At 50.1% G+C, this 13,725-nt stretch overlaps 1 protein-coding gene across 4 annotated transcripts in view; it reads left to right on the forward strand.

Moving 5' to 3' along the window:
* The window catches only part of AHI1 (Abelson helper integration site 1), a 289,456-nt gene that overhangs the window by 22,393 nt on the left and 253,338 nt on the right, over nucleotides 1-13,725 (forward strand). For 3 of the 4 annotated variants that reach the window (XM_077289311.1, XM_077289310.1, XM_077289308.1), the window contains exon 5: nucleotides 5,218-5,360. In XM_077289311.1, coding sequence (XP_077145426.1) covers nucleotides 5,218-5,360 — 143 coding nt within the window. The remainder of the gene's footprint in view (nucleotides 1-5,217; nucleotides 5,361-13,725) is intronic. The other variant, XM_077289309.1, reaches the window with a different exon arrangement.

Below are 13,725 nucleotides of genomic sequence, written 5' to 3' on the forward strand. Positions count from 1 at the left end.
TTAGCTGTTAATAGACCACAGACGTTATTGACCGTGAAACACACGGTAAAAGTTGCGCCTCTGACTCACCTGAATACGGATTGTAACCGCTGCGGCAGCCAACCAGAAGTGATAAATACCGGGCACCTCTCTCTGAGTGGTGACTAGAGGAGAGCCTAGGCAGATGCTGCAAAAGACCCTTAAGAGCGTGATAGAGGGCGTTTCTGACTCTGGAGCAAAAGAGCAGGACCAATGCAGCAATCGATCTCGGGCATGTCTAAACCACTGGAACGACGGCAGGTATTGACTAAATGTGTCTGGAAGATGACATCTAAAACCTGGATAGCGGACAGTACTGCTGCAATCGACGGGAGGGATAAGAGAGTGCGCTTGACTTACCTGAATAAAGTACAGAACGCCAGTACCACTGCGGTGGTCAATTCAAGACACGTCTGATCCGCTGAAGATACGACCGTTTCAAATAACGTACTGTATCTGCAAGGTGTGCGTGAGAAACCTAGATGGCGGATAGAGTACTGCTGCGGTCGGCTCCCAATATCCTGCGACTATGGCAGATAGAGTACGAGAGAACCCTGGAGAAGGGTATAGGAGAGAGTTGATTCTGTGTTGCGGTCTAGGTCATGATATCTGACGGCATTATACAGAATAACAGCTTCCGTGTAGTAAGCTGCAGCACGGAGTCTGTCTTGAAGTATGTCCTGCCGTGCTCATTCTCCTGAAAGTAGAACAGTAGGCTTGTCAACAGGGAGACAAAACTCTACCCTCTATTGTGCACCTGAGTTCAAACCTTTGCGCCTGCGATATGTGGTCAGATTCTTTCCCACTGAGCCACAGCAGACGTTGCTGGGAAATACGGGCTCTTAACCAGCTGGAAGTCAGGTCTGAACACTGCAGTCATGAAGTGAGTAGGAGCAGCTCCCCTCTCTGCTTAGAGCAGTGTAATGGTTGCATCCGGAGGGGGCTGCAGGGAGATGGAGGGCGGGTGCCTGTGAGCATAAATGGAAAGGTTTGATATGCCAGGGCTCTAGCATTGCTGTGTGTAGAGAAAAATCCGAGCCTCGCACCGCTGAAAATCAAGGCACAGGTCCGCAATAGCAGAAATCACAACAGCAGAGTGACAAAACGTAGAACTCCGAGGAGAAATGTGCAACTGAAACCCTCTACGAAGTGAACGCCATATGGCAGGCTTTATAATGGTCCATCTCCCTGTGGAGGGTGAAGGGCAGACTGTGGCACAGATGACAGCGTGGGGCATACTGCCATACCCCACTGGTAACTGCACGGCTCTAGGGCACTTATTTCACCGGTGACTGCACGGCACTAGTACTACTATGCCAGTGACTGTACAGCTCTAGAGTGCTACTACGCCAGTGATTGCGTGGCTCCAGAGTACTATTACATATTACGCCGGTGACTGCACGGTTCGAGAGTACTACTACGTATTACGCCAGTGACTGCACGGGTCTAGAGTACTGATATACTGTCGACTGCACGGCTTTAGAGTACTATTACATATTACACCAGTGGCTGCACGGGTCTGCATGGTTATAGAATATAATTACACCAGTGACCGGCTTGCATGAAAGGAGGAAGAGAACACTCTCCTATAGGATTCGGCATGGTAAGCATACCTACTAAGGAATGCCAGAAGGTTAGGGGGACAGGAGAGATGCAGAGAGGAGTGCCAAACTGCTAAGCAGCGCTACTCACAGCAGGTGTAGTGTCCTGTAGTCTGCTCCAAGGTTGAAGTAGCGACAGGCATCAGGACACAGGTCCAGGGCACCAGCATGAAGATGGAGGCGGGAAACCCGGGCGGTGCAGACGCACACTGGTGGGAAAGGACCAGCACTCAGATTGGAGGGGGGGGGCGGGAATAGCCACCGGGTCCGGAGGAGAACGCTCCCCAGCAAGATAGCGGCGATTCCAGGCCGAATGGGGTGGCTGGGAGTAGTGGGCGGAGCTAGCCGCTCCGTACAGGAATGGGTACAGACTAAACCACCTGTAGGGGAGCACCAAGATGGCGCCGGTGAGCGGCTATGACAGTCGGGCGGGAGAAAAGCCCGCCCAAGAGAAGAGGAAGTGGGCGGAGTCGGCACCGGAAGAGTAGGCCCGAGCAGAAGCCGGGGCCTAAATTAGGGGTGGTGGCCGCTGAAAAAAGGGGACAGCACGGCTGCCTGCAAAGGCATCTGCGCCGAGGCATAAGGCAGAGCAGCCGCAGCCGGGCAGGAGGAGACGCGTCTGCCTGCAAAGGCTGCCGCGCCGGAAAGAAGATAGTGCGGCTGCCGGCGGGGAGCAGCGCGGGAAGGGGCGCAGCCGCCTGCAAAGGCCACAGCGTGGATGAGGGGGTCTGTCCCTGCAAATGCTGTCTGCAGCTAAGATCCCTGCTGCCTAGTAACAGTGACGACCGCCCAAGGTAAACTGCATCCTATATTAACGCCTATAGAGCGACTTCCGGCCTACTCTGGGACGGGTGGGGAAATACTCACCTTACACATCCCACGTCGTCCGTTACTAACCTTAATTCAAGGAAGGTATGAGACGTCCAGGGAGCTGGTGATGGACGTCCTCGTCTCCTCCAACCGACAGGCTCTGGTGGGCGAGTGGGTGGGGGACGGAGCTAGGACCGGACTTCTAAGCACGCTTGTGTGCTAGGATCATGGTCCTGCTGGGGGATCTATGAGGATACGGGGTGGCAGTACACGCCGTACTCATAGTCCGTATTGTGGGACTACAGGTGTGGCTGTTCACCCTGTATCCCTTCCGGAAAAACCTGAAAGAAAACGACGCACATTGAGGTAGATAAGGGTCTAATGAAAGACCCGTGTCCACCTCCTACTGACACTAACCTAAACTGAATATCCTACTTCCTGTCGGTGGGGTGTACACTGCAGAGTTGGAGCTAACTTTTTTATTTGCATAGTGTCAGCCTCCTAGTAGCAGCAGCATACACCCCATGGTTTCCTGTGTCCCCCAATGAGGCGATAGAGAAAGTTTTTTATTTTAAAATAAATGTATTTATACCAGCAAATAAAATTAATTAAATGCACGTTATGCATGCGATCATGCTGCAGCGCCGGCACCTGCCTGCTGAAAGTGATTTTTTTTTTTCAATACATATATCGAGTATGTAAAATGGGAGGGATCAGTCATCTGTCAAAAGCTGTACCTAATCATAGCACCACATGAAGACCCCCCCCCCCCCCCCAAAAGGCCGGGGCACGAGCATATCATTAACTAAATACTGAAAATAAGGATTAAACAACAGCCACAAGACGGATTTCATCACCCAATGTATCATTTTAATCAGTATTACGGAGACAACCCAACACTGTCTGTAGGTTACTGTGCACAATCCTGCTGACATATTCCCTTAACAAGAGGAGAGTTACGTTAGGCAGGGAATACGCTATGAGGCTGAGAAGCTGTGAGTACATTATCATGCCACAATGCTTTTCCATCAGTTCTCACTGCAGAATCATCCCTTTGGGGTCATGAAAAGATCAACTTTCTTATCTTTTGAAGGGTGACAACGTTGAAATTGTTTGCATGTGTAGAAGTTTTTGATAGGTTCCATTCAGTTTTGAAAAGTTGAGGTAAATCAGCCGCACTCAGAGATTTTTTGCAGGAATATTTTTTTTTAAATTATATAAAGTTCAGTAAGTAGTTGTACACCACAATATTCAAAACAGTAGGTAATTGGCAGAGCGATAGCAAGTTACGTTTTGACCCCGCATGGGTCTGTTTCAAACATCGCTATAACCGGTAGTATGAATATTATATGCATGCCCTCAATTGCTGAGTGCGCATCCTTCCCATTCTCTAGGTTCCATTTAATGACTAATTTTGTGTTGTAATGACTGGCTCAGATGTTTCAGCATATCTGTTCTTATCATTATTACTGAATATGTAATACTAGATACAAAGAGCAACTGGAGCCATAAACAGTGTGAAAAACCAGGACTATAAAAAAACTCCACTAAAATTCTGAATTTATTAAATTTAGTTAAAACCATAGACCAAAATTTATTCTCCATTATAATTCCTGCAATTTATTTGACCAACATATTCTCTATACAATCAAGGATAGGCTGCTTTCACACTAGCGTCGGCACGGGGCCGTCGCTATGCATCGGCCCGACGTGCCGACGCGTGTTGTGAAAATAATGCCCGACGTGGGCAGCGGAAGCAGTCTTACGACGCTTCCGCTGACCCATTGTTAGGTCCAGGGAGGAGGGGGCGGAGTTTCGGCTGCGCATGCGCGTTCAAAAATGGCGGACTCGACGCACAAAGAAAGTTACATGGAACTTTTTTTGTGCCGATGGACCGCCAAAACACGACGCAATGCGTCTCTAATGTAAATCTATGGGGAAAAAACGCATCCTGCGGACAACTTTGCAGGATGCGTTTTTTTCTTCTAAACGACGCATTGCGACGTACAGCAAACAACGCTAGTGTGAAAGTAGCCATATAGATTAGGCACACAAGTGTTAAATAGTATAGTAACAATTATGGTAGGAGGTGGAAAGATAGGATGAATATTGTAGAAAATGCTACGCTACAAATGCCTAAAACAAAATCCTGCCTAGCCACCAGAGGTTGGCACCCAAAATAGTAGATGACAAGTTGACAAAGGCTCAACCTGCTCAATGGAGTGTGTGCCCTTCTACTAAATATTCCAGAAAAACACAACAAAATCTTCACAACTTCCGCTTTCAACGCAGCATTTTTACTGCCAAGAAAGCAGGTTTTGGCTGCAGAAAAAAATGCATGTGAACGTAAGTGTGCACAAAATCGTGTCCCCCCCCAACACATCTGGTAAAATAAAGATACCGGTAATTAGGCCAACCTTTTTAACTGATTCTGCAGCCAGCAATAGACAGTGTAATACAGGAGCTATAGTAGGCAAATGCTGCAAATTTTTTAATTCACCCAATTATCATTTACAATTACACCATTCATTCAATTAATGGGTGTATGTATGGTGGTCGGCCATAAAAGCTGGGGTCTATTGGCATGGTGGGGAATTCCATCACGTCCAGTGTATATAACCTTTTGTGAAGAATACATCGTATGTGTAATGTTCCTGCTGATAACCTGAAACTGCCATATAACATGATCATACATAACTGATTGTATATGTGGTATAAGATTCTTGCCCCTTCTATAAGCTTGTATTCTGAGTGTGATTTGATTTGTGTAGTACTTTTGTTTTCACAGTGTTATGTCCATTTCGGGGCTGGAAGACACACCAGCAGAAGTACATAGTCAACCAGAGACGGAGGCATCTCTGCATAACGCGGAAATACAGGAAGCTGTTCCTAAAGTTAAAGGCAAGAAATCTAAGAAAAAGCCTAAAATGGGTTAGTAATGTACAGAATCAACTGCATATAAATAATTCAGTTTTGCTAGTCCCAAGCAGATAGCATGAAAAAACGTTCCTTTGAGTTTTTACAATTTCGGGAAAACCATGTGGTGTCAGAAAGGGCATCTCCAGATTTCATAGCATGGCTAATATTACACATTTCATACAGAGTCACCAAAATCTGCATTGAATTTTTTCTTTTTTTGTGACTTGCCACATTGAAATCCAAATGTTTTTAAAATGACCAAATTTTAAGCCCTTTTTTTTCCCAATTCCAAAGATTTGAGGTCGTTTGCATGACTTGCAAATTGTGTTTAAAGGGGTTGGACACTTTGTGGGAAAATTTGTAAAAACTTTGGAACTGATTTGTACAAGAATGGTCAGTCATAATACTCTCATGGCTTACGCTTCTGCCTTAGTACTTTTTGGTGCAGGCACGGAAAGCTTGCACAATACAGACAGCGGATTCTCTTGTATCTGTGTTTGCGCAGAAGAGGATGCAGCCTGGCAAGCTGTCAATTGACTACTCACATGACTGTCACATTTTACATCACTGATCCTTGAGGAGAGCGGCACATTGTCATGAAGCACCACAATAGATATTAGGGCTATTTGTGATTATTTTTGACTGCACACAGCAGAGTAGGGATTTTTAGAAATTCCATCCAGAATCCGACTAGCTACTTTTTCATTTGCTCTTATAAGATTTAAAGGGAATATGTCAGCAGATGTTTGCTATGTAATCTGACAGCAGCATTTGTTTGTGACAGAACCCTTTTTCCAGCAATGTATCACTTAGTTTGCTGGGTGCTGCAGTTGTAATAGATTCACTGTTTTATCTGAGGCGGAGCTCAGAATATTGAGCTGTGTATAACTCCGCCCACACCGCTAATTAGCAGCTTTCCGTGTACAATGTATAGTGACAGAAAGCTGCTAATCAGTGATGATGATGTGATTGGACTAGGAGGCACGAGGCCAGTTGTCCTGTAGTGATAATCTTCCGCTGATAAAACACTGATTGTAGTGAAACAGGAAGGCGCTACCCAGTAAGTGACACGTCACTGTAATGAGTGTCTATGGCCCTATATCACGGTGTTATCATATAGCAAAAATCTGCTGACAGATTGCCTTTAGTACACAACTGCAGATGATTCCAGCATCTAAATAATTTTTTTAGTAAATTCATTTCTAACTCTCTAGAAACGTATACCATATTTTTCGGACTATAAAACACACCTAGGTTTTAAAAATTGAAGCAAAAAATGTGGTCAATTCTATACTTAATATCCCCCATCCTGGTATGCATGGCTCCCTTCTCTCTGTCCTGGCTCCATCCTTATCCTGGTATGCATGGCCCCATCCTTATTCGGGTATGCATGGCCCCATCCTTATTCGGGTATGCATGGCCCCATCCTTATTCGGGTATGCATGGCCCCATCCTTATTCGGGTATGCATGGCCCCATCCTTATTCAGGTATGCATGGCCCCATCCTTATTCAGGTATGCATGGCCCCATCCTTATTCGGGTATGCATGGCCCCATCCTTATTCGGGTATGCATGGCCCCATCCTTATCCCGGTATGCATGGCCCCATCCTTATTCTGGTGTGCATGGCCCCATCCTTATCCTGGTATGCATGGCCCCCATCTCCGTCCTGGTATGCATGGCCCCATCCTTATTCTGGTATGATTGGCCCTAATATCTGTTGTGGTATGCAGGGCCCCCATCTCGGTCCTGGTATGCAAGGCCCCATCCTTATCCTGGTATGATTGGCCCCCTTCCCGATCCTGGTATGCATGGCCCCCAACAGAAAAAAAACATTCTTACCATCCCTGCGCGTCCTCGCCGCATCCTGCTCCATGCCAGCAGCTGCTTTATGCTTGTAAGCAGCACATGACAGGGACGTCATGCGCGCTTACAAGCCGTTGAGGACAGCTGCTGGAATACTCACTGTTCTGCATGCTGGGACTGTGTGCGTGGAGCGCAGTGAGTATTCATTGTATTTTAGCGAGCAGTGTCAGCCGCAGCTGCCGAGTTCCTGCAGCTGTTGGGTTTTCACATGTGCCGCTACTAAAGGGAAGGAATATTCATTGCATTCCACGCCTATGCAGTGAATATTCATTGCCTTAAGTAGTCGACACACTCAAACGCCTGGCAAATGCAATAAGCCAGCTGCTGCGGATAACACCATGCTCGCTATTAAAGAGAAATGAATATTCACTCCTTTCCACACCCATGGGCGTGGAATGGAGTGAATATTCATTTCCCTTTAGCAGCGGGCACAGGAGTCGGCTCCTGCCTCCTGTGACCCGCTGCTGCCGCTCCCACACCTCCCCACCACAGCCACATTAGGGACTTCCGTACTAGAAGACGCACCCCCATTTTCCTCCACATTTTTGGAGGAAAAAAGTGCGTCTTATAGTCTGAAAAATACGGTATATACCCTTTTTTGTTGCATGGTTTTACTAGGTAAAATATGGGGGGGGGTTATATGTAGATTTCACCTTTTTATTTTCAATGCAAAGGATAAATCCTGTAACAAATCTGCAATATACCGTAATAATTTACTGTGGGCTTAAAAATTGTCATTTAGATTTCCATTGTGGATAAATGGCTTTTTTCTCGCTTCATTGGGGGACACAGGTAACCATGGGTGTATGCTGCTGTCGCTAGGAGGCTGACACTATGCAAATAAAGAAGTAACTCCTCCCGGGCAGTATACACCCTCCGACGCACCAGGCAACTCAGTTTTTGCTTAGTGTCTGTAGGAGGTGGACCTGGATCTAACCCCAGATCCGCATTTCTTTTACAGGAGTTTGTTGTGTGTATTAATCATTTCCCCTTTCTTTTTCAGATACTCTCTTCAGGGTAAAAGGGTGCAGTTTTCTCACCCTGTTTTCCCCACTTTGAGCGACCGAGAGAGCAGTGTGGTATCACCCACATCGCACCCTCTCGGACCCGCTGGGCAGGACTTTGTCCCCTGTCACCCATTTGGGTGTTCAGGGTGACATTTCCTCGGTGGCCAGTCCTGCCCGTTACCCCTCCTCATCCCTCTCCTCGGAGTGGGCTGAGAGGAAGACGGCGGTCACTTCCAGTGACCCTCTCCCCCTGTCTAGGGGTCGACGCCGTCTTCTGCGCCGGAGTTCGTGGCGCGGGAAGGAGGACCTCTTCCAGGACCCTCTACTCTGACAAGGGATCCTGATGTGTTCCTCAACTTCAGGTAGGGAATCTTCAAGCAACATGTACTGGGCCCCCTCCCCCTCCCGCCCTGCAAGCGATCTCTTACCAGGGCCTCTGTTTAATAAGGGAGTGGGCTGTAGCGCTCCTTGTTTCATGCGTCGCTATCGCCGCATGGCAGGCATTTCTTCTTTTCCCCCCTCTTCAATCCAAACCTGCGGGCGCGCGCGCCCACCATTTTTTCCTTCTTTCGGCGCCCAGCTGACCATGCCCCTTTGCGGCGCCCTGCATCACCGCGGCCAGGAATTCAGCACTCTCGGGGTGTTTCTTCTGCTTCCCCCTTTGGCGCTTGTGCACGTCCACAGCGACGCGCGGTTCCTGTGCTCTTTAGCCGGCTTCCTCTTCCTGCCAGCGTCTCCTCACCGCGTGGGACAGAAGGATCTCGGGGGACACAGGCTCAGACTCCTGCGGCTTCCGCTGTCGCTGTCCTGTCTGCAGGCTCAGCGCTATCGTTCTCTCGGGCTCTACTCCTCCCTGCAGTTCTTCTCCGCACCCGGACAAGGTAATATCTCTACCTATGTCCGACCCCACCCCGGTCTTTGCCACTACGTTCATCCATTACGCCTGCGCCCTCTGTAAGAAAAAGTGGGCCTCAGGTCGGCCTTTTCCTTTCTGCCCGTCCAGCGTTCCTCCCATCATGTCAGCTCCTCAGGAAGCTCCTAGGTCTCGGGATGAGTGCACCCCCCCTCCCCCGGAGTGGGCTGTTGCAATGTCTCAATCGGTGTCTGACCTTACTATAGTGTCTCAGTCTCTGGTCCAGGCACTTGAACGTATCCCGCTTCTCTCTAATGCCACCAGTGCCACGAACGCCTCACACGGCGATTCGCTCGCACCTGTCCAAGACCCTCACAGAGGCAGACTGGACAAAAGAGACAGAAAAAGGACCTTATCTAGATCCTCTTTCAGTTCCCCGGACCACATCGGGATACCCCTATCTGCCCGTTCCCCCTCCTCGCAGGCGGACGTCGGGTCTGACCTAACCTCTCAGTCGGATTCTGACTCAGATGCAGATCAGACTTCTGGCACACAGGATATGGTCGATAGCCTTATTTCAGCTATTATTCAGACGCTTGAACTTAAGAGGATGAGGCAAGCTCTCAGGACGTTCCCGTTGCGTTTAAACGGGTTAAACGTCCCTCTAGGGTTTTTCCTAATCATAGGGAGTTCGACAACACTACCTCTACACACTGGGAAAACCCTGGTAAGCGTTTCCCTGGCAGGAAACGGCTAGACGTTTTATACCCTTTTCACTCCGACCTTGTCAGCAAATGGTCCGAGTCTCCTAAGGTCGACCCGCCTGTGTCCAGGCTATCCTCTCAGACGGTTCTGTCTATTCCGGACGCGGCCTCTCTTAAGCATCCCACGAACAAACAAATTGAGCCATTAGCCAAATCGGCGTTTGAGGCTGCTGGAGCCTTTCTCTGCCCTAGTTTCGCCTCATGGGTATCCAAGGTTGCGTCAGCCTGGGCCAAAGCCCTACGCAGATGCATTTTGGCCTCTGCTCCTGCGGAAGAACTGTCTGATTTAGCGGATCAGATTTCTCTTGCGGGTAAATATCTCATGAATGCCTCCCTTGATGCGGCAGCCTGCTCGGCTATGGCTAATAGTAACATTGTAGCCATTCGCCGGGTCCTTTGGCTAAAAGCGTGGAACGCAGATCCTGCTTCTAAAAAATCCCTCACTGGTCTACCCTTTTAGGGTTCTAGACTCTTCAGCACGCAGCTGGATCAAATGATCTCGGACGCTACGGGTGGTAAGAGTACCTCCTTACCCCAGTCCAAGCCAAAACGTACCTTCAACAGGAGGGGCCCCCAGTCCTTTCGTCCCTTTCGCTCCTTCGCCTCCGCAGGAAACCCCAATCAGGACCGCTCTTCCTCACAAGGAGACCGGAGGAAGCCTTCTTTCAGGCCTCCCCCACGCCACGCTGGAGAGCTAAGAGCTACCCCTCAAAACCATCTGGACCTCGGGGCCACAGGTCTTCTAATAAATGACGGGTCACCCCCACCTGGAAATCCCTCCAGGGTGGGAGGCCGTCTTCTTCTGTTCTCAGAAGTTTGGCTATTGGTAGTCGACGACGCCTGGGTCAGGGAGATCGTCACTTCAGGCTACAAAATAGAATTTTCTTTGCCCCCAGGAAGACGTTTCCTGCTCTCTCGTCCTCCCAAACAGTCCTCCCATCTCCCAGGGCTTCTCCAGGCCGTCGATTCACTCCTCGCCTCAGGAGTCGTAGTTCCGGTTCTTTATCACGAGCGGCTTTCAGGTTTTTACTCGAATCTGTTCGTGGTCCCAAAGAAAGATGGCTCTCTCCGTCCAATTTTAGATCTCAAGAGGTTAAACCGCCATCTCGGGATTCGACACTTCAGGATGGAATCACTACGCTCGGTGGTCGCGTCCATGGAGCCAGGAGAGTTCCTGAGTTCTGTGGACATTCGGGATGCGTATCTCCACGTTCCGATTTGCGTACAGCATCAGAGGTTTCTCCGGTTCGCATTCCAAGAACATCATTACCAGTTCACGGCTCTCCCCTTCGGGCTAGCCTCTGCTCCCAGGGTCTGTACGAAGGTCATGGCAGCCGTCATGGCAATTCTACGTTCAAAGGGGATTCTGATAATCCCTTACCTCGACGACCTCTTGATCAAGGGTTCGTCCCATCGGGATTGCAGCCAGAGCCTCCAGCTTACTCTGGACACGCTCATTCGCCTCGGTTGGATAATCAACTACCAGAAGTCATCCTTGATTCCGACCCAACGCTTGGAATTCCTGGGCATGGAATTCGACACCTCTCAGGCTCAGGTCTTCCTCCCCAAGGAGAAGTTCCTTTCTCTTCGTCGGGGTGTCAGCGCTAAAGGGTCTGAACCCGCTGTCCCTCCGCCTCGCCATGAGGGTTCTGGGGAAAATGGTTGCTTCAATGGAAGTGGTTCCCTATGCTCAGTTCCACTCTCGGTCCCCCCAGCTGGCCCTTCTAGCTGCCTGGGACAAGAATCCGCTTTCCCTGGACCGTCCGTTTCGCCTTTCTTCCAAAGTGAAACAGTCCCTCTCTTGGTGGACGCTGTCCACCTCCATCTCCATTCTGCGCGGGAGGTCATTTCTTCCTCCCCGCTGGCAGGTTATCACCACCGACGCCAGTCTCCAGGGTTGGGGAGCGGTCTTTCTCCACCTCACAGCCCAGGGCCGCTGGACTGTTCAAGAGGCACGTCTTCCTATCAACCTCTTGGAACTCCGAGCCATCTTCCTAGCCCTCGTCCGCTGGCAGCCCCTCCTCTCTGGAAAGCCGGTCCGCGTTCAGTCGGACAACGCCACAGCCGTGGCCTACATAAACCACCAGGGAGGGACTAGCAGCAGTCAAGTCATGACGGAAGTGGCAAAGATTCTGCGTTGGGCGGAGAGCCACGTTCCCTTTCAGCCGTCCACATCCCAAGGGTGGACAATTGGGTAGCCGACTTTCTAAGTCGCCAAGGCATCGTGCCGGGCGAGTGGTCTGTCCTTCCCTCAATCTTCAACCAGATTTGTCAGCGGTGGGGCGTCCCAGACGTCGACTTAATGGCCTCCCGGGCGAACCACAAGGTTCCCCAGTACGTTTCCAGATCTCGGGATCCGATGGCCGTCGGATGCGACGCTCTCGTGATCTCGTGGGCCCAGTTCCAGATGCCCTATCTGTTCCCACCCCTCCCCTTGATCCCGAGAATCGTCAAAAAGATCAAGTCGGAAGGGGTCCCCGTGCTCTTGGTAGCTCCAGATTGGCCTCGCAGGGCTTGGTACGTGGAACTGGTGAACATGCTATCGGACGTTCCATGGAGGCTACCGGATTTACCGGATCTTCTTTCGCAGGGGCCCCTCTTCCACCCGAATTCTCGGTCTCTGAATTTAATGGTATGGCCGTTGAGGCCGCCGTCCTGAAGGACGCGGGTTTTTCTCACAGCATCATCCAGACTATGATAAGGGCGAGGAAACCGGCTTCCTCGCGTATCTACCACAGATGTTGGAAGGCCTTTTTCCGATGGTGCGAGGTCAACGGTCTGTTTCCTATGACCTTTTCCCTTCCATCCCTTCTCAGTTTTCTTCAAGCGGGTCTCGATTCGGGACTTTCCCTTAGCACCTTGAAGGGTCAGATTTCCGCTCTGTCCATCCTTTTTCAAAGAGACATAGCCTCCCTTCCTCAGGTGAGAACCTTTATTTAGGGGGTCTCGCATATAGCTCCCCCTTATCATCCTCCTGTCGAGCCTTGGGATCTCAACCTCGTCTTAGACGCCCTCCAGCGGGCGCCTTTTGAACCAATCCAGGACATTTCCTTCTGCCTTCTATCTTGGAAGGTAGCCTTCTTGGTCGCCATCACCTCCATCAGAAGAGTGTCGGGGCTGGTGGCATTATCCTGTCGTTCTCCCTTTTTAGTCCTGCACCAGGACAAGGTGGTTCTTCGGCCGGTTCCTTCCTTCTTTCAGAAGGTAGTCTCGTCCTTTCACATCAATGAGGACATCGTCCTCCCTTCCTTGTGCCCTTCCCCGGTTCATCCCTTGGAGAAATCACTTCACAAGTTGGATGTGGTCAGGGCTATCCGGGTTTATCTTTCCAGAACTGCTCCTTTTCGTCAGGCTGATCCTCTGTTCATCGTCTCGGAAGGGCGTCGAAAAGGGCTCCCCGCCTCCAAGTCCACAATTGCTCGTTGGATCCGTTTGGCGGTTCTGGAGGCATACCGTGTCCATGACAAACGGCCCCCTTCGGGGGTGAAGGCTCACTCTACCTGGGCTGTGGGAGCTTCCTGGGCAGTTCGTCACCAAGCTTCGGCCTCGCAGGTTTGTAAGGCCGCAACATGGTCATCCATTCACACCTTTGTAAAATTCTACAAGGTGCATACTCAGGCTTCTGCGGACGCAAGCCTGGGTAGGAAGATACTGTAGGCGGCGGTTTCTCACCGGCCGACCTAACTCCTCTTTTTTCTGCAGAATATCCTGCCCTAGGGACTGCTTTTGGGTGTCCCATAGTTACCTGTGTCCCCCAATGACGCGAGAAAGAAAGAGGGATTTTTGGTTCTTACCGTAAAATCTCTTTCTTGGAGCCTTCATTGGGGGACACAGCACTCTCCCTTGAAGTTGTACCGTGTTGGCTAACGTGCCGTTGTTGTGGGTTGG

The sequence above is a fragment of the Ranitomeya variabilis genome, chromosome 2, assembly GCF_051348905.1.
Source record: "Ranitomeya variabilis isolate aRanVar5 chromosome 2, aRanVar5.hap1, whole genome shotgun sequence".
Taxonomy (NCBI): Eukaryota; Metazoa; Chordata; class Amphibia; order Anura; family Dendrobatidae; genus Ranitomeya; species Ranitomeya variabilis.